Source organism: Pollicipes pollicipes, unplaced genomic scaffold, assembly GCF_011947565.3.
Source record: "Pollicipes pollicipes isolate AB1234 unplaced genomic scaffold, Ppol_2.1 Scaffold_1600;HRSCAF=1878_pilon_pilon_pilon, whole genome shotgun sequence".
NCBI lineage: Eukaryota > Metazoa > Arthropoda > Thecostraca > Pollicipedomorpha > Pollicipedidae > Pollicipes > Pollicipes pollicipes.
In genome coordinates, this window is record NW_023595962.1 from 15,930,383 (window position 1) to 15,951,564 (window position 21,182).

Consider the following 21,182-nt stretch of genomic DNA (forward strand, 5'->3'; position numbering starts at 1 on the left):
AACATCCGCGAGCAGGTCCAATACATAGAGTTCAGGACAACAATGCCGTTTAGACTAGTCTGCCGCACTGCAAGGACTACGGCAGCGCAGCATTTGAGCAAGAACAATGCAATACAAGAAGAAATACCACAGGTGTGCACCGAGTCGAACAACCATGCTGCGGTTACAAAGCTGCATCGCACAGCTAGGTCCTCACGTCGACGGTCGCGCCATTCTCGTCGTGTTCTTGTGTCATTCTCACTAACATTAGAGATCGACAGCCTTCCGCTGGCCTGAACATGCGCAAATGACACGGCTCACTGAACGGTTTCTCACAGTTCACAACTAAACGGTATCCCACACTTCACAACTGAACGGTATCTCGCACTTCATAACTGAACGGTTTATCACAGTTCATAACTGAACGGCATCTCGCACTTCACAACTGAACGGTTTCCTACACTTCACGACCGAGCAGAATCTTTGGACTTCCGACTCACATCGCCAACCGACGGAGTATTCACTATGAGTAAGGACACACCTGGGGAGATTTGATAATGATACGTTCCTATCGCAAGTGCTTTGTATCTGTACATCAACGCTGCGCGGAGTATATAAGCTTCAAGGTGACCCCGACTCTGCGGGCCGCTACAGGCATTTGGACAATATCCCACACGGATCAACGGAACATGCTTCGCTACACTACCGTTCTTACAACACGAAACAGCTTTTACGTAATTCGCTCTCGTAGATTCCACTTCCTTTCATGCCTTTCCCGTGGCAAAGTTTGCCGCATATTCCACGACTGATCTATTCTTGTCTCCGAGGTGAGTAAACGCGTGGGCACGCACGTCACCTTTCCGACAAAACGACTTTCCACACACGCCGCAGCTGAACGGTCTCACGCCAGTGTGAATCACGGCGTGATCCGTGAGATGATCCTTTCGCCGGAACGCCTTGCCGCACTCTACGCAGCGGAACGGTCTCTCCTCGGTGTGGGTGCGCGCGTGAACACGCAGGTGCGGCTTGCGAGAAAACGACTTGCCGCACACGTCGCAGCTGAACGGCTTCTCCCCGGAATGGACGATGACGTGCGATTTCAGAAGACTCCTTCGATAAAAGGACTTGCCACATACATCACAAGCGGCTGGTTGGTCAGCTTTGTGGGTCAGCGCGTGACACGCCAAATTCTTCTTTTCACTAAACGTCCTGCCGCACATACTGCACTTGAACGGCTTCTCAGCAGCGTGACAAAGCGTATGCGCCTTCACCGCCGACTTTCGAGAAAACGACTTTCCACAAACTCCGCAACTAAACCGCTTATTTTCAGTGTGAGTGCGTGCATGAACATCCAGATTCCCTTTTTGCGAAAAAGATTTTCCACAAGAACCGCATTGGAACATTCCTACGCCGGTTGTGACTAAAGAGTCCCTTACCAATGAACCAGCTCCGCTGGAAGGCTTTTCACACGCTTCGCAAATAAACGGTTCTCCATCATTGCGATCATAGCCATCAGTGCTTCTGGTATGCCTTTCATTTGACGTCTCCCCGCACACGCTGCACAAGGATTTCTCACTACCGTGGCGCGCGGCGTGCTTGATCAGCGTCTCCCTTTCCCGGAAAGATTGGCCACAAAACCCGCAGATGAACATCTTTGTGATCAAGTGAAAAGCATGCATGGACATTGCCATTTCTTCGTCGGACGGCGCGCTGCTAATACCAGAGCCAGCAGTATCTCTGTCCGTATCTGAATGGGACGAGCATTCAGCTGTCCGCGCGGTTCGCCGCCTTTCTGCCCGTCCAAGGCGCGGCTGCAGAAAAGGGCGGACATTCACGGCAGGTTGTTGGCGGTGAGCTTCCGCGTTTTGCGCCAGTGGGTCTTCTTCTAAACACTGACCTTTCCCGCTGCCAGGATGGCATGCAGCACCTGAAAACACGGCGCGTAAATTAGAAACACAGCCATTCGAGTTCATCAGGGATTGCATAAACGCACGGAATCGTGGTCCTGAGTGGGCTGCGCTGGATCGGACGATAGCTCCCCAAAGCATGCAATGTAGGGCCGCGTTTCATCGTAACTATCGTGCTACCAATAGTCGAAATCCTGTTCTATGATTGGTCGGGCGGCCATGATGGATTCGTGACGCGGGGGGTGTGGCATCATACTTGTCGACTACTGGGCTCGCAAAACGTTTTAACATCTCGGTGGTCTGTGGGGCGTCCATGACACGGCGGCGTACAGCGCAGGCAACAGCATGTTAGTGCTTTGGCTGTTTTAGTTAATATGCAGGCTGCTAGGGATTAAGTGGGACATAATTTTTTTTTTTAAAGCTGCAACTTGATGATAGGTGACTGCTAATGACGCTAATAATGGCACAGATGCGCGGGTAATGTAAAGCTTTGCAGTAGTCAGTAGCTGGTATGAAACAGTCCAGCATTCGAGTGGGCGGGGCATGTGTTTGTCTACCAAAAACATAGTAGGTGAAATGAAACGCGGCCTAGGTTGGTATGGCCCGACACACTGGCCAACTCAACTAAATTCGATGGGACTGCTGAATCCAGTTAAACTAAGGATCTGTAAGCGTATCCTCACGCACTATACTCGACACTGCAAGCGAACAAGGCCTTGTCGTCATGAGCCGGCCTACATGAATTATGCTAAAATGTGTTTATAACGGACTGCCGGAATCGATGTGGAAGTTGCCGAAACGTAATTCCGGATTACCTTGACTCAAAGTTAGTAGCTGGGCTGGACCCACTGTGCAAATACAGTGTCCCACAAAACCTATGTGGCCCTGAGTGGGAAAGGACTGTTGTTAACATAGATACCTACAGACCTTTGTGTCGCGCTCACCCCAGGACGCAACTGCGCATGCGCCGCAGGTGTACCGCTAGATACAGGGCGTCGTCGTAAATCGCCCTGATACTTCTCAGATTTACGACAACCGACCATACGCTCCTCTAAGGTTACGCCGTCTAAAACCCCTGCCCTTTGCTGCACCTCGGTTGCACCCCATGAGCCCCTCTCCCCTCCGTGCGCAATTTATGGACGGCCCCCTCCTTATTTTTGTACATTTTTCGCACCCCTGCTCTGCTTGGAGACACACCGGTCACCCTGAGCACGGAGAATGCTATGGCGTATATTCTATATATTTCGGTACTTTGGGGATCGCTTACTGTCATTGTTGTTGCTGTCATTGCGGCTTTACAACGCACTCAGCTGCTGAGGCTATATGACGTCGCCTGCCTCTCACTCTGGCGGGAAGGACGGGCACAGCGGGGAATCGAGCCCCTGACCTCTGGTTTACCAGACGCACAGTGCTGGTTACCTCAGACGCATCAACTACTTTACTACCAGTACCCCTATCGTTTGCTGTCATTGCAAGTAAACTGATTAGTACTAAAAACGGCAGCTGGTAACCTACCGAGCAAACGAGCTGAAGTCATCGTCCCTTCCGTTGGTTCCTCCTCATCTGTGAGTGTTATCAGGTCGGGTTTAACATCCGGGGGATCGTCTGCAAAGAAAGAAGTCAGTCAGCACGAATGCCGCGGCATTACCGCAAGCAACAATGAGCTGACAGCATATTCAACAGCCCATACAGCATAAACGACCCTTACTTAAACTGATGAGTTGAAAGGCCATGGTACCATTCAATGCGTGGATACAGAATGCGATGCCCAATTCATCAAAATATATGTATTACTTGACGTAAGCGGGAAAACGTTCGTGCAAATCTGCGATCTGCACGAGAAAGCTTTCAAGTTAAATAAATCAAGTTAAGCACCATACAAGACGATAAATTTGGGGATCCCAGAAACTTCGCAGTGAGAACGTGAAAAATGCACATCAGTCAGTCAATGTCGGGACAACTTTGAATTGGTAATAATTTCTTGGTCTGAAAAGATATAACAAGCCAAAATATCAAAGTTTTTTTCTGGAAGCCTCACCTGGCAGTATGAACGCAGTAGGACTCGAACAATCGCTGTCGTAGGTGTTCGCAAATACCCCACTGTCATTCCCACCACAGCGGAGAGAGTACACCGCTTCTGTAAAGTATAGGAGTGAGCTAGTCTCAAGAACTTCCAGTCTACTTAGACTTTGCTGCTGGGGAGACATGAAACATCTGGTGGAACAAATCACACCAATGTATAAACAGAGTAACAGTTAAGAAGTTGAAAGTTTATGAGGAATCAAGAAAAAGATGTTTGGACCCTTTTGAGCACCAGATCACAAATATTTCAGGTCCATTTTGACACCACAAATCACATTTGGGGTGTCAAATGTGTCAAGATAGGCACCACTAAGGAATGTGCATGATCACATGGTAGGAAGAAGACCTCACATCCTTACTCACTGCTGAGGCACAAAAAAGGTCCTGTCTCCCAACATACAATACCCTAAAGACCCATATCTCCCATAGGCATAGGCATGCAGGCAGTCCATAGCAGGCAATGACATATGGCCACCATAGTTGAGTGCATTGTAAAATCCAAATGACAATGAAAGATCCATACCTTGTCCAACTGCCAGTGGTTCTCCAATATACAGTGGATCATCTTCACAGTCCAAACCAGCAATGTACACATCATCCTCCTCAGCACTTGACTGGTGTGATGAAGACATTCTTCTGTCTGAAAATGAAGACAGCTGTGACAATGCTGCAAATGGCCCCCAGCAGAGCACATTGGTCACCTCATCCCCATTCATGACCCATGGGAACTGGTTGAGGGGTACCTATGTAAGCCCAAAACAGGTGGAGCCTGACCAGAATGGTGTGGTGGGCAACCAGTCAGCAGTCTGATTGTGCATTTGTGAGGGTGGTCAGAAATTTGACTTGGTGTGTATCAGACTGAAGGGCAGCACATTTGTGGGTCAAAGGAGCATGCTGTCAGCGAGCCTAGCAGGGAGCATCTGCAGGTGCCAATGAGAGTTACACAGAAAAATTATCCTTCTCATACTGTGAGCACAGCTGCCACATTGCCTGGCAGAGAGCAGAAAGCAGAAACATTATTAGCAATAATAGCATTATCATGCTGACTAGGGGTGGTCCTTTCTCCGAAGCATCATGCTGACTAGGGGTGGTCGTCTCTCTGAAGTGGCATGCCTATACCTCTGAGCACCAATCTGTCTACATGTGTTGATTGTCAGCTGATAAACATGGTAATGAAAGAAAAATGTGTCAATGAAATAAAAAATGGGTCAATGAAAAGAAAAGAAAAACACCTGGGCTCAAAATACAAACGTGAACTATGTCTGACATCTGTTACTTCATATTGGGCATACTGATCAACATCACAAAACAATCTTAACAAAAAGGAATGCCCACAAACCTTTTACATGGTGCATTTATGCCTGATGCATTGTCTGGTTCATGCATACAACTGCCTGTTCAACTGTGTGATGCATAGTCTGGTCCATACATCCAAACAGGAAAAAAATAATTAAGGGAATGACTTAACCATGCCTTGTCTGTGGCATTCCATATAAATAGCTGCCTTTAAATGCTATTGCAGGCAGAAGGATTTTTGATTGGTGAATCATTTGTATGTTTCCATTTCAATACAATACATGAATGTGTCGAGGCTTAGAAAATAACTTAGAATATTGGGCAGTAATTGAGCCAAGAGCTGTGCAGTCATGTGGGAGATTCCCAGATCATGGTTACAGCAGTTTTCAGTTGCTGTCCAATTTCAGATGTTGATGGAAAATACATGATTTAGAATGCTTAGCAGCATGGTAAATTAAATGCAAAGAAAACAATATAACCTGCCTTTTTGCCATCACAAGATAAGACACTCAGCAAGATTCATATAACTGTACTTGTCTTGCCTATGCCTGATGTGGTAAAACATTGACCTCCCTTATATATGTCATATTTGGGTCAGGGTGTACTTTCCTACCTAACGTTAGAAAAAATCATTGTACACCATTCGTCGTGTTTAGGGCAGGACATATCGTAAATAATCTCAAAACAGGTAGAATCATGCTCCTACCTTCGAATTTCAATAACTTCGATGGCGGGCCCCCCAGCGCCGCGCGCACCGCACCGCCTGGACTCCCTAGCGCCGTTTCTGCGTTGCCGTTGCGTAAATACAATATTTCTGCTTACCAAGAACTCTACACTTGAACTCTGCATCACTGCCTTCGGAAAGTTGAGTGTTTTGTCCTCATATTGCAGACATATCTTTTTCATGAGAACTGTTTTAAATAAGCAATTTATCTCAGTTACTTCTTTGGCGTGATTCCGCCCTGCCGGGCCTACAAAAAACGAAAAGGAATAATTTTGGGACCTAAAACTAAGAGTGACGATTTATGGCCACGTCCTTTTCCTTTTCAGCCATATTTTGCAAGAGCACCCAAAAAGTAAACACGCCTTCCCCAACTGATGCCGATGCCTTCTTTGGATTTCAGTGTTTGTGTTATCAAAAACGGTTAATCAGCGCGAGAGTTTCGCCAGGTGTTAGGTTTCACCTAAGGTGTGTCGCCGTCGGCCAAGTAATGATGAAGGTACCCGAAGACAGTGGGGCTGTACCAGATCAGATAATGAGATAGACCGCTGGCATCCGGCAGACCTGCTGGCACTGATGGCTCACGCAGTGCTTCTGCGTTACTGCTTATCGTTGATAGGGATGGGATTCCCAAAAATAATTAAAAGTACAACTGCATGGCAGGCTGTAACAAATTTCCGATTCATTTGGCATTCCCTGTTTTCCTGAGTTTGCTGAGAAACGGCGATCCGACAGCTTTGGTCCCAGCACGGGCCTAATGAGGGATGAGTGCCGCACTGCAGTACATCTGGTGTGGAAGCGTTTTGGCAAAGATGATGCGTAAAATTCGACACATGTCACGAGTTCAGAATTTGTTGGCGGGTTGAGAAACGGCCATTGGGTGCATCTTGCTCGTTCCACGCATCCTGCACAAAACACTTCTTGGAAGGCCCAGTTCCACCTTGAATTCCATACCACGCTGTGAAAATTGGCACCTTCAACGTCTGCCGAGTTGAGATCGTGGCAACGTGGTTTCGTCGGTGTATGGTGTGCTCTTTACAACTAGGCTGAGAGAAGTTCCCAAGGGCGGCTCGGCACCTGAAATATATTCTCTTCTACCAATGGAAATAAAAATAGCCGTGTTAACGATCACGGTAGCTATCACACTGTGAACCTATGCTTTTCAGTAGACAGTGGATGATGGGGAAGTCTGAAATTCAAAAATGCTTGTACTTGTGCAGGATACGAGACCATTGGGACGATTTAGATAGGTGATAGATGGATAGATAGACGATAGGTGATTGGGGCCTACAAAGTAAGAAAGAATAGAAGGCAACAATAAAGCACTCAAATTTTGCATGATTCCACCTATGTTTGTCACGCTTAACATGCTGGCAACGATATAACTTTGCCCCACCTCGCAAATACCTCGGATGGCTCTACATTGTCGTCGAGGCCTATGAATGATTGTGCGGACCATTCTATCGCCCATGGACTCCACCGGTTCTGGTCGTTGCTCCGATTGGCTTACGCGATTGTTTGAGCTCTATATGTTTATCATCCAGCATGCTCTCATCGCCCAGAAGCCTACCAAATTTATTTTGGACACTTCCTATTCGCGTAAAAGGCACTTTTTGGAAATACGAGAGCATTATTCGCCGCGTGGGAGGGCAGGCGGCTCCGACTCAGCCAGCCGGGTACATGGCGCTGCGACATCACCACGACCTTGAAGATGTTTCAGAGGCTGGCGGACACTCGGACGTCGCCAGAGGAGACGTCCGGTCATGCAGAACTGGAGACGGCCACCCTCGGGAACCAGAGATGCCATCCTGGACCACGTCCCGGCGGTGTGGCTATGACGTCCTTTGCCCTTATCGGCGGTCTCCAGCGATGACGTGAACAGTGGCAGTTGATGGATTTTTACATCCGGCTCAGCTGGCCTTACAGGCGCCTTCCTGGACAGAAGAACGGGACTTACAGAAAAAAATGGGAGAAAACAAAAGTATGAAAGTTTGTGATTAGACCTTCCGTTGCGAAGTGACCGCTGAAACGATTAGGAGTGATGAAAATAACTTTCCACCTACAAATCACAGCCGGTTCGTGCCTTATATATGACAGTTAGATGTGACATGTTTAAGCATCTAACGCGAAATAGCGGGTCTTCGAATCTTGAAGCCCACATCATCATGATGACTACGATGTCTCATATATGGGTGAGAATTATGGACACAGTCATGTCCGAATTATGGACACTGTTATGTGCGAATTATGGACACAATTATGCGTTCAGCGCACTCTTCTCTGGCGTATGACTGCACACCCGTCTCTGGCGTACAAGTACAAATCAGAGACGGGTGTGCTAAATGGTGAACACCACGCGCTGTCGTAGCGGAGAATCGGAGCCGTAGGTGTGGGTTGAAAGGCCAGTTGAGGGTATCTGATTTGCATTTATTATCACGGCAGTCCCAGGCCCTCGGTGTGGAGGTGCGCCGAGGAAAAAAGGCGGTGCCACCGCGCGTGCCGCACGGCCGAGGTACCGTTCAGGCGGCATCTCACCCCGCCCATGCGTCTGAAACCTTCAAACGGGTAGTCTGAGCGACCTCGAGTTGCACACTACAGCACCGAGCATTACTCCACTTTACATTTTCAGTTCTTTTGAGCTGCTTAGCAGTCCATCATCATCGACCAGCGGTAACAGGTAATTTCGTCGGGCTCGCCATCTCAGGCGGCTGGCCAGCAGCTCCCCGGCCAACACCAGACCAGCGCCGATCGCTGCCAGCGGCACAATGACGATCACGGCCAGCATGTCGGCCAGCGTCAGGGGCCGGACGGCTAGCCGCTGGTCTGGGCAGAGCTGCCGGCTGCCGCGAAGCCAGCGTCGCTTCAGCCGGGACAGTGTGCCCGTCTGCATCAGGCGCAGGAGCCTGCCGACAGCGCCGCCGGACGGCGCTCAGACGAACTGCAAGTGGTGTTAGCCGTGGATAGAGGACGGCGGTGCTGTAAAACCGGACGAAAATAGTAGAAGGGAAGTGGGGGGAGGGGCGAGCTGCATTTGCTTTAAATAGGTGGTTGGTTGAGTAACGCCCAAGCTTCCTGAGAATGAGATACGCACTGTGAATTGTGGTCGGTAGACGTCGTGGTTAAAGCTGGACGTTGTAATTTACCCTGGGCATGGGGAGACAGATATCACTGACGGCGGGGCCACTATGCTGACCGTGGATGTCGAAAGGGAATCATTCAAAACGGAACACATTGCATTTCATCACCCGCTGAATACAGGGATCGCATTATGTAGCCTTCTTCCCTACCTTGTGCTTCCCATTTTACTCCTTGGAGGTTGCTAGCACAACGCACAAGGGCAGATGCGTCCAAAACCGCTGTGTCTTCATTTTACAACTAATCTAACGTAACTAACAGTGCCCAACTCCGCGTTATTTATACTTATATCGTAGCCCTTTAACTTAGTCAGAGCATGATACCTTATCACGCACTTTAAAGGGAGTGTTGCGCATTTGATGGCGAGACAAGTATCAGGCAAGATAGAATAAGCTCAATTATAACTTATGGTACACTTTTAAGTAGACCACTAAAATATGAAATTTTATTGAATTTTCCCCCCAATACTATACCGTTTGATCACTTCATGGAGTTTTGCAAAGGCATCAGAGTCGTTGCCAGATTGGCCGTGCCAGAATTACCACTAGCGGACGTGGACTTACATGATACTTCGAGCACCGCAAGATAGCATTGGTGTCTGTGCGGAGCAGAATAGCCACATAACGCTTATATGAATTTATCTTATCAGCAGCGCGTTTTTTTGTGGCGTTTTCGTGTATTTTCTTCAATGCCATGTGTTTTTTCCATTCGCATTATCAGTTACGGCGCTCTTATTAAAAGAAATGCTGGAAATTTGAAGATTTTGAGGCAAGAATCAGATATGATAGAAAAGCTTGCTTTCTTAGTAGTGGTTCACCCTGAGGTGAAAAAAGACTTTTCCAAACGATGCAGTTTCTCCGTTTAATACACATGCTTCTCGATACGCCACTGTGTGAAAATGTCATTGCGCCTAGCACAACATTGATTGAGAGCCAGCTGACGGCCGTTATGTTTGGAAATCGTGCTCTCATTTGTATTGGCCTTGATCGTCGCCTGACTTATGGAAATCCATGATTTCAATGATGTTGACATGACGGCAGGAAAAGTGACCCTGAAATACTCTCCCACAATAGTCTCTCAATCTTCACGGGCCTATAGCTTAGAAACTAGAAGGTTTTGGGTCTTAAGAACGGCCAGATTGTGAATTGCGCCGAATGATTCTCATGCTTGTTATTTCAGTTCAAAGCCCGATAGAAATGTGAAAGTCTTTTTACCCAGTATTGTCTGCCGATGCGGTGGCTCATCCAAGTGACCCTGAACTCAGTCTGTCCATGGAGGTGGGCAGATTCATGTGACGTTTCTATGACGTCATAATACCTGGATAGCTTTGAAATATGCGACACGAACTGATCTTCACAAATTTGCGAGCGCCTCACTCAGAACCCAGACGGAATGATGCCTGCAGAAAATGATCTTAAAAATGCTCATCTTAGTTGAAAACCCCATGCAAACGTGGGACATTTCCTTACACTTAACCTGTTTCCAGCAGATGATGTTTGTCGCTGTCGTGTGAATTGTGCCAAAAACTGCACATCTGCTGATGCATACGTATGTCATGCACATTACAAGTAGCGTGCAGCATAACTGACCAAACATTCAAAGGTTTCCACGTGGGGTTTCACGGTCAAGCTTTTCAGGTCAGATAAGCTTGAAGTAAGGGTGTGCACGGCAACCGGGTCACATGAATCTGGCCAAACCCATATCACCGTGGACTTGGATAATACCGCTCACAATGTTTCGGTTTTGTAGTTTACGTCGAAACATGTGTTAACAGTGAAAGTGCATCTTCTGAACAGCATTATCTGCTTCTCGGAATGCGGGCTTTTGGAAAGCATACACCCTTGCAAATAGTTACAAATAACCCTTATGCGCACCTTTGTAGCTACATTCGATAATCCATACGGCACCCTTCACTTATTTTTCCTAGATCGGCGACCTTCGATTGGGGACAGCCTCCGCGGCACGTGCTGGCGGTTGGTGCCCCATCTTAACAACAGCAGTAGTTTGCTTTAGCCAGCTCCCACTCCAATCAATGAGCATTTGTTGCGAGCGGTGCGCCAACAAATGAAAGGTCTGCCAGCCCATGTCAACGCCCGACCGAAGCTTGCTTTGCTGTTGAACCGATAAAATATAGTTGTAAATCCACCACATGATTCATCGATTTCCGATGCAAGATGCGTGGAAAGCTCATTGGCGCTGTAACCGTGGCGGTGCAAAATTAAACATTGGAAAAGGTAAGTACAGAATGTAAACGTGCAGTGCAATAGTTCGCTGTATTCCAAGACGGCATTATGACCAAATGATCATTAGCGATCGCATTTCATTGACGGCCAACACGCTCCACATCGCGCTGTCACGTACATGTGACCTCACATTTGACCCACATACATGTAACTCACAGGAAGCTGAAAATGATTCAGAGTTCGCATGCAAAATTGTTCGCTTGGCTTCCTTGTGCGGGGCAAGTGTGGACGTCTCGGATAACGGGGAGAGCCAGAGGATCATCGCACTTTTTACTTCTCTGATATCACGGCCCTGGACTATTCGTTTAAGGCCAGAAGAGATGCATCCGAGTCCAGCTCAACTAATGCAACCACAGGTTATGCATTGTGTGGCACAAATGCATGCGTGCATAGCCAGACAATACTTAATGCCATGCTATTTCGCCAGGCCGGTGCCGACGGACGGGCGCCTCCCCAAAGCTTGCCAGCACTTGCGTTTTGTTAATGACGCTCCTGAGCGGCTTCAGGCCCTTCCTCAACACCAGATAAGTAGCCTCCGGTTTCCCTCTGGGATCGGGCTCGACCAGCGGTAGAAGATGACACGCCTCCTCGCCGATAGCCGTGATGACGAGGTCCTGGTCGTAGAAGAGCAGGGTGCGCGGCTGGACGGCGGCGAGGAACGCCTCCGGCGTGCCGTTCAGCCGGAGGAACCGCTCTCCAGAGGCCGTTCGCTCATACAGGTGACGCTCGGCCGGCACGGGACTCCTCTGCTGGTCAGGATGGTGCACAGGGCGTGTGCAGGTCAGGTCAGAGCACATAGCGGTAGGTCCGGACAGGCACAACCCCGCGACAGGTAAATGCGAAGCCCATGTCCATGAAAGCTTCCCACAGACATGAGCAAGGAGGTTAAGACAGGGCAGAACACAGCGGCAGGATTTGAGAAGCAAAGATCGGCGGCAGATGAGCGCAGAGTTCACGTCAATTATAGCTCCCCAGAGTCACGGGGAATTGGACTGCATCTGTCACAGTTTGGCCACGAGTGCGCGTAGGCAACGAATAACATGATAGTACTTGTGTTGGTATTTGGTCATCACTGATCGCCGTTACGGGGGGGGGGGAGGCGGGGGCAGGCAAGTCACGGTGCGTTATGGAAGACGGCTCTGTAACCAGCGTTGGCTCGCGGGCCCGTGCGGTTGTGGGCTGGTGGCACGTGCAACGCCTAGGCTGGGTATCAATACCAAGTCAGTGTCGGCCAGCATCGGTGCAGGCAGCACTGACCGCCCAGGAGCCGATGATGCCGAGACCGTCCTCCATGGCCAGCGTCCAGTCGTTGTTGGTTGCGAACTCCGCCAGACTGCTGATAGGCGCCGCCGGCTGCACCACCGTCAGGTGCGAGACCATGTTGGCCGTGTAGTGGAAGGTGATCAACAGGCCTGCCCACACGCTACGCGACGTCACTGGAGCCTGCCCACATACCGCGTGATGTCACTGGAGCTGGGCACCGACGCGTGACGTCACTGGAGCCGGGCACCGACACGTGACGTCACTGGAGCCGGGCACCGACACGTGACGTCAATGGAGCTGGGTACCAACACGTGACGTCACTGGAGACGGGCACCGACACGTGACGTCGCTGGAGCTGGGTACCAACACATGACGTCACTGGAGCTGGGCACCGACACGTGACGTCGCTGGAGCCGGGCACCGATGTCTATCGTAGTTGAGCAGGACCGGCCAAGGGGCGATCTCTGGAGCGGTAGCTAGTCTAGATATCATGCCATTTGCACGGGTATGCAACCTACCAAACATAGTCATGGAAAACGATTTGATGAATATGCCCAATGCCATTTCTTAGCCGGGTTACCTCCATGAAAGTGAGCATTGCACGGGTAAGGATGCGGAATCCCGGCTTCAGGGTGAAGGTATAAAGTCACCCAAACCACAAGTCATAATTAAAAACAAAAATTTTGAATGAGAGATAAAAGCGTGCTATAAAAGTCGATTAGCTGCCAACGATATTGCCAATGAATGTGAAAACCAATTAACTAACAAGTAGAACACCCAATCCCTTTCAAAATCCCAGAAGGAAATGTAGTTTTGTCAGGTTTCGTATAGATTAACCCTTGCCCTAAGCAAATTTTCGTCACGTTTGCCCAACACAGGGACGGCTTCAGAGTCCCATTCAAAGTTCAAAAATTAAAAAAAAAAACTAGAGACACGTAGGAAACGTCACTGGAAAGCTCTCGTCAAACTACTTCAGATAAGCGCGTCTGCCAAATGGTAAATGTGACCTTGAATGGGTCATATCAGCTTAAGGCAGTCGAATTTGCATTGTATAGAGTCACTCTGTTACGTGAGAATCAAATATGTCACTATAATGCATAGGACGGCGTTGAATAGCATTTTGGAAACTCTAAGGTATTCAAAAGCACACATTGACACATGTGGCCTGTGATAGATCATGCCACGTCAAAGTTGTGGAGGCATCTGTTGCTTTGGCCTAGTCCGACTTTATCAAAAATGAAACAAGCCACACGAGAGGGAAGAAGACATCAAGGAATTAGTTCTCAACCCGTAATATACATGCCATTAAGGTTGAATTGCATGACCTTCAAGCTGCCATCTCTGGTCACAAAGACCAAAGTTTCTAGGTTGACTTGGGACTTCCTGGCCTAGTACGAGATATCGGAAGCATTGCCGTGCACTTAAAGTCATTTAGATAACCTTGACACGACCATGAAAAGGAGATCATATATCATGAACCGTCAAGGACAGAAGCTTGAAATTTTGAGAGCATGCGCAGAAGTAGTTCAAAAGAAGTGTCTGACTTTTAGAGCATACTGCGAAAAATATACTCTAATGAAATATCGAGACTAATTACGTCGAATGATAGCACTGGGTAATGGCGCTGTGGCACTGCAAAGACAAGATGATGATATCAGTCAATAATTTTTGTGTTCAAATTACGCTGTTAACGCTTTATAACGACACTGCACTTCTTCCCGGCAATTGCGACCATTGTCGTCATGACAACCACTGTGAGCACCTCTTCTGGTGCGAATGAAAGTGCGCCTGTGGTGGGCCCAGCAGGCAAGGGCCTGTTGCCGTGAAGTCGGTTGGCTGAAGTTCGAGCCAGTGCGTCCCATGGATCATGTGATACTCTTCCTACCGCCAAAGTGCACCTTGAGAAGAGCCCTAAGGTAAACGCCATAGAAGAAATATCAATGTCATGTAAAGCGTTTCGTTGTATTTGCGGGAAAATAAATTTATGTTTACATATCTTTTTATCTCAACAGAACGTTTCGAGCTTTCGTAGCATTGCTTGCACAAGCATTTTAACACATGAGCGTGTTGGAAACATTACAGAACACACACCTTGCAAAAGGGAAACAAATGAAGTGTGTTACTTCCATCGTGAGTAAGCAATATTAAATGAGGTTTCTCTGGTGAGGTCGGCCACTTCGAATGAAAATTGTAAGCTGTTCAGAAGAGTCATGAGAAAACTGGTATCACTGATCAAAGCGTACGCGTCTGAAATAGATGATAGTGCAACAATGTGATGTAACAATATGTGAAAAGTACAACAAAGTGGGCTACTCCGTTAGCAATTTGATCTAGAGCCTGTGCCTGCAATCACCTTGCTAGCTCAATCAATAGCTTAATCCGGGTGCAACATGTGGCTGTATAAGATGCTGCACGGGCTCCGGTGGGGTCGCTGCATCCCAAATAACTTCCTTCCTCCTTCATTCAGGTGTGAACGATTAGTTGCAACAATTCATGCATGAAGAACAATAAAAAAGCACACTTGTATACTTCGACGGGCTGCGGTTATTAGCTCGGCAACAGATACATCATTCAGCTGCAGAGGGTGGCATCTGACCACTGGTCCAGGCAAAGAGGGTGACAACTGACCGGTGATCCAACTGCAGATGGTGACTATACGAGCCGGGGCCGAGACTGGTGTAACAGCCCAGCCCTGGCCGGTCACCGTCATCAGGACGGAGAGGCAGCTGAAGCCGAAGGAGAATTCGCGGCGGGTCGGTCCACTCTCGGCGGGTCCGCGGCTCAGGCGGACTGAGGTGACGAGCACGATGGCCAGCGCCACCAAAGAGAGAACTGTGGGAGGTCAGGTCAGACCAGGTCACAGGCTTCAATGATTTGTTTGGAGTAGACTGATGCATGATAAGATAGCTTATCAAGGTGTCAATTTTTGAAAATAATTAGGGGGGGCTGAAGCAAAGGCCCGACAGTCTAACCCCTCCCAAGCTTTTCCCTCACCAAATTTAGCCCAGGTTTGTATTAGACGCAATGTGTGTTTTTATTCTTTGTATACTCCATAAACAGCGTTTTGAATTTAACAGCATGAAAGTCATGCAGGGGTGGATCCAGGGAGCAGGGACTGGCGCATGCATCGCTTCTGATCGACAAGTAAAGGCGCCGACTTAGAGGCCTCCTTAGGGCGCAAATGGTGCTCTTCTATGACGGTCATGGGAGGCCGCACACATTTTGGTTGTTGAGTCAGGGACCGGGTTAGATAAGAAGGACTTGGGTCATCCCCATATTGCAGGGCTTTCCACCTTAACCTCACAAACCATTGTATGATTTATGGCTCTTAGTACGTGTAGATTATTGCGTCGTTCATCCGCTCAGCTGTTGAGATTTGTATCTGGTGGTGAGAGCAACCACGACTTTTTGTTATGAGAGCACCACGAGGCGCCACTAAGCAGGGAGATCAAAGAAGTCTTCAAGTCTTTGTGATATGGTCACCCCTTACCCACGCTTTTTTGTAATATTCCAACCAAAAACATTGGGGGGCCGAAGGCAACATGGGATGGGGACAACTCAACATTGAGGGGCCGAAGCCTTCAAAAAATAATACAAATCGACATCCGTGTAGCACGTATTTACCCAACCGCTTCACCAAGCTTTGCCATGCAGGGATCGTCATCCAAACCCACCTCGCGCCGACGAAAAGACGAGTCGTAGTACCGGTGCCCTAGCCTTCAATCAACCACCCGATCGGAACAGACGGTGAGTACATGTGCTGGTCCCAAAACACGCCGCGGGCTCCAAGCGTCCGCAAGTCGCATCATCGATACAGACATGATACACCACCCGATCGGAGCGGACAGTGAGTATATGTGCTGGTCCCAAAACACGCCGCAGGCTCCAAGCGTCCGCAAGTCGCATCATCGATACAGACATGATACTACTGTCTGAAATTGTCTTGTTCGTTACAGACCAAAAAACACAACCTTGCTGTTTTATGCCGCCTCGGAATCCTTGGATGCCGTCCAATGTTATTGAACAGGCAACTATTGCTTCGTAAAACGGACCTGCCAATAGCACGAGTTAACATACTTGTCCAGTGAACTGACGTCAGCTGCGATGAAATATGGTTGCGGAACACGCGGAGTGAATAGATCATCTGCCAAATCTAATTTTATGACGCTGCCGTTTATCATGTGTCAATAAGCCCAGACATGCGGCTTTGTAGGGTCACACCGCCCGCCCGCGCGGCCGCTTGTAAAGTGTATCGACCTGGGTATCCCCGCAGGTGCGCTATACGCTTCCTAGGCGACTTATTACAGTATCTTCACGTACACCAAGCATACCAGTGACGTTTTTGGCTCAGATACACATGCTTCTCGGAAAAGCCGGCCTCCTTTTGCCAGACCAACGCACAACGTTGCAACAAAAACTCGAGGTTCTCACGCAGTGCTGTAGTCAAGGGGTGTAGCCATGTGGGGCCGTCCAGGTGCGATCCGTCAGGTGCCCCCCCCCCCCCCCCCTCCTCCGATCTCATTATCAACGCCATCGCCTCACGGCACCCCTGGTATTCACCTAGACATTTAGGCTAAAACATCCTTATCAGCAAAATGTCAGTCGTGCAAAAATTATTCACCAGAATCCCAGGGTTCCTTAGGGCAAGCTGCCTCGAAGCCGTTAATTATAGTTGGAAATATGATGCGATGCATAGGATCATTCACTTACACCATACGACAGGCTTGTCGTCCTCCTTTGAAAAAGGCTCTGGCTTTGAAGGTCTTCAGCGGACAGCTTGAACTGCGAATCCTCGTTCTAGATTATCAGCAAATCAGTACGTCAATTACACGCCACATACACATTACATCGTTTGGTGTAAGTGAATGATTCTATGTATCCCATCATATTTCCAACTATAATTGACGGCTACGAGGCAGCTTGCCCTAACGGACCCTGGAATTCTGGTGAAGAATTTTGCACGACTGACATTTTGCTGATAAGGATGTTTTAGCACAAATATCTAAGTGAATACCAGGAGTGCTGTGAGGCGATGGCGTCGATAGTAGTGAAACACATTCAGAGAGTGAGGCCTCTAACAGCCCATCATAAAAAGGCATTATGACTCTGAGTGTAAGCTATCCGTTCTGTACGTGGACTGCAATCGTCAAATCCCGCAGTCGGTGCCCGGTCGTCCATCAGCTAAAACAAGGCGAAAGACTCACAGAGCACGAGCCAGACGTGCTGATGAGGCAGAGCAAGACTCACAGAGCACGAGCCAGACGTGCTGATGGAGCAGAGCAAGACTCACAGAGCACGAGCCAGACGTGCTGATGGAGCAGAGCAAGACTCACAGAGCATGAGCCAGACGTGCCGATGAGCAGAGCAAAACTCACGGAGCATGAGCCAGACGTGCTGATGAGGCAGAGCAAGACTCACAGAGCATGGGCCAGACGTGTTGGTGTAGTGGCCGCAGCAGCGAGGCGAACATGTCGCCAGAGAGGGCGGCGGTGTCTCTCTCGCCGGCTCGCATGTGGAACTCGTAGTGACCGGACCAGACGGGCGCCATGTTCACGTAGTCCAGGACGGCAGCACGGTCTTCACGGTAAAACATGGCGGCAAGTGCCACGTCGGCGCGCTAAGGGAAACCCACACGGAATGTCGTTGATCCCCTGGTGCATGGCGCAGGGCCGAGGTGCCGGCGGAAGAGCAGCCTACATCTCGTGCTCCACCGCTGCCACCAATATTCGGGAGACCGAAGCACATACAAGACTTTAAAAGGCTGCAGCCTGTGCTGTGCACCGTCCAGCTCTAGGCTGCAGCCTGTGCTGTGCGCCGTCCAGCTCAAGGCTGCACCCTGTGCTGTGCGCCGTCCAGTTCTACATTCAGGTGAGCCTGCCGTGACGCGGTTATAAGTGTATGATGCCTTCTCCCAAGGTCCCTCCGCAGTCTGAGGAGTGTGTTCACTCTCCTCCGGATGATCCATGGCCCGGTGTAACACGCCCGTGAGTTACCTTTTCTGCCAGCTCGCCGACCATGCCGGTCCAGCTGCCGTTGTGCAGCAGTGCCCCGTAGCCTCCGGGTCTCGGCGGCAGCAGGCGGTACCGCAAGTCCAGCTCCGCGCTGATGATGTTCCACAGGTCGATCAGGTAGCCGCTGTGCGTGAAGTGATTCGCCATCTCCTGATGAATCTTTACAAATGGTGGGTTCTGATGGAGGCACAAGCGTCGAGATCATTTGGCGGCTGAGCGTGGTTAGCGGCAGCTAAAGGTCTCCTCCTATTCTGCTAATCCTTTGAAAAAATGCACGTGGAAACACACCAGCTTCGCATCCACCCCCACGGGCGACTCGTTGACGCGACTTTAGTCCCTGCCACTTACGTGCACTGAGATCACGCGCAGCTCCTCTGCGGAGAGGCCTCGCTGGTCGCGGTCACCCATGGCGGTAACTGAGCCTTCCCTCTGTGCGGCGGCGGTCGCTGGATCCCGGCAATGCGCTGCTGTCCCAGAGTCGAGCGGTCTTCCCGCCGTCGATGGCCGGGTCCAGGATTGTCGCGACCCTCACGCGTGCGCGTCGACCAGCGGACTGAGCCGCGGCGGTCGTCGACGCCGACGGGGTGACGTCAGCGTCGATGGGGGCCGACATGCTGTGCGCAGGTAGGCCACCACGAGAGTGCCGGTGGATAGTTGGGCGCCAACGCCACTGGGACAGCTCAGAGAGTTGCGTTACAAGAGAACGTCAACAATATAATGTTTGCGAGGTTATTGTGCGTTTGTCACAGAACAGAGGGCGTGGCTTGGTAGCTCGCATCAGGCTGATGGTTCTCACTATTGGCTAAAACGATATATCTAAACTAACTCTAACTCACTATCTCACTAAAAGGGATAGAAATATATTCAACGTATCAAGTAGTTTGGCGTCACCAACTCTCATGTTTGTTATTGCAGGACAAATAAACACGAGAATGTTAAGTAGGTTCGAACGCGCGCCTTTCCACCGGCACCCACGGGAGAGCTCTCTATCAACTTCCGTTAAAGCGCCACTTTTGAGAGATCTGAACAGCGCCATTACTGTGTTCAAGGACTTCAAGGCAACAACAAATGGAGGTCGTTTTGAATTAGAAGGACATCTCCGTAGGTAAAACGGGGCCACCGACCTCTAACGATTAAAAGAGAACTATATTCTGAAAGCTTTTCGTATCATTAAACGCTGTTGGCTTTCGATTTACAACAGACGACACTGAGCTCAACAGGAGAAAGCGCAGCATATCCGACAGCCCACCATGAACCCAGACCACCAAGAACGCCAGGAATGTTCCAGAAGGATGGCGGATCGAACACATCTTTGTGTAAGTCTCTCAACGATGGTAGCAAGTAATCATCCCAATAATCCAGCGGTCCATCAGTCCATCCAATGGCCATCATATGAGAGGTGAAAGCAGCCAGGGTGCTAACGTCGATGAGCTTTGCGGGCCTCTTGCAAACTAAATCGATGTATTGAGGCTGTTTTCCCAGGCAGCTTTCGTTTGCAAAGGCTTTTGCAATAGCCGTTATGAATTCACCTGTCATACACGAGTGCCAACCCGAAAGCTCCCATACTCTGCACTGAAATGGGTGGTTTCAATGTGCTAAGCATGAAACCAGCACGGGGATTGGGTAGAATGTATAGTCGCAGGTGTGCATGACATTTCTCCTTAGCACCGACATGGCACCAATTTTCGAACAAAGGTCTTGGTTCTTTTTGTCAAATATATTCCTTCCAGGCACAACTTTGCTTTTAATTCTTGACTTGCATCGGTTGCATGTTTGCTTGCACGATGGATATGCATGTAGCCTGTGAACCATCATGCTAAAGGCTCAATTGCATCTACCTCCACTAGATTGTTTCGCACGGCATTTCAGGCCAGTACCAGTATAAATGTCAATGTATGTGGCCGGCGGCGTATGTATTCGCCGCGGGCCTCTCCCTGCTTCTCAGTGTACCAGTACGGTTTTGTGCGTCACGTTTGACCCGGGCGCTCGTTACGACCATGCGGGTCAGGCCGATCATTAGGGGGCGGCGCTTTAAAAACACCGACCCGATCGAAGGCCAAGGAGAGTAGAGGTGCAGACATTACAATGCAGAGGCAGTCACAGCGTTGGGAGCATGGGGCCAACAACCATGAGGCCAACAGCGTTGGGAGCCCTGTCGACCTGGCTCTCCGACGGCGGAACGGTCGGCACGTACGCCTTTATAAAATGTAAGCATGGCGGAAGAGCCTCTGACACTTCGACGGTTCACTGAGATCCCCGGGCCTTTTCTATTCTATACAGTCTTGCGTTATATTATGACACCTTAAACACCTATGACACCTCAAAGAAAGAAAGCTCTGCAGGAGTGATCAGTCCACGTACGCGTGCGTTATTTCTGATCCGCCGTGTGCCGTGTACTCCTGCCGTGCTTGCATTGGATGATAGTTATCAGCATGCAAATCACGTATGCTGATGACGTATGTTGTTAAATAGTGTGCTTACCCCTGCCTGGTATCGCTCAATTCGTATCATTGAGCAGTCTATAGAGAAAAAGCAGATCACTGAA

The 21,182-nt window shown here is 49.4% G+C and overlaps 2 protein-coding genes across 4 annotated transcripts; both read right to left on the reverse strand.

Annotated features, from left to right (window-relative positions):
- Nucleotides 1-367: 367 nt before the first annotated feature.
- Nucleotides 368-6,195, reverse strand: LOC119089833 (zinc finger protein OZF). 3 transcript variants are annotated; one of them, XM_037212661.1, is made up of 5 exons: nucleotides 6,087-6,195; nucleotides 4,492-4,608; nucleotides 3,925-4,023; nucleotides 3,402-3,491; nucleotides 368-1,906 (listed from the first exon to the last, which is right to left on the reverse strand). In XM_037212661.1, the coding sequence occupies exons 2-5, from the start codon at nucleotides 4,598-4,600 to the stop codon at nucleotides 744-746; spliced, it is 1,461 nt and encodes a 486-aa protein (XP_037068556.1). In that variant the 5' UTR covers nucleotides 4,601-4,608; nucleotides 6,087-6,195; the 3' UTR covers nucleotides 368-743. The 3 variants fall into 3 exon arrangements, with proteins under 3 accessions (XP_037068556.1, XP_037068549.1, XP_037068544.1); XM_037212654.1 differs by lacking the exon at nucleotides 6,087-6,195 and adding an exon at nucleotides 5,971-6,006; XM_037212649.1 differs by lacking the exon at nucleotides 6,087-6,195 and adding an exon at nucleotides 5,308-5,336.
- Nucleotides 6,196-7,701: 1,506 nt separating this feature from the next.
- Nucleotides 7,702-19,045, reverse strand: LOC119109716 (glutamate receptor ionotropic, kainate 5-like). Its single transcript, XM_037233496.1, has 8 exons — nucleotides 18,986-19,045; nucleotides 18,620-18,814; nucleotides 18,045-18,243; nucleotides 15,255-15,458; nucleotides 12,621-12,775; nucleotides 11,838-12,109; nucleotides 8,682-8,888; nucleotides 7,702-7,708 (listed from the first exon to the last, which is right to left on the reverse strand). Exons 1-8 carry the CDS (start codon nucleotides 19,043-19,045, stop codon nucleotides 7,702-7,704), a joined length of 1,299 nt encoding a protein of 432 aa, XP_037089391.1.
- Between the last annotated feature and the right edge of the window lie 2,137 nt (nucleotides 19,046-21,182).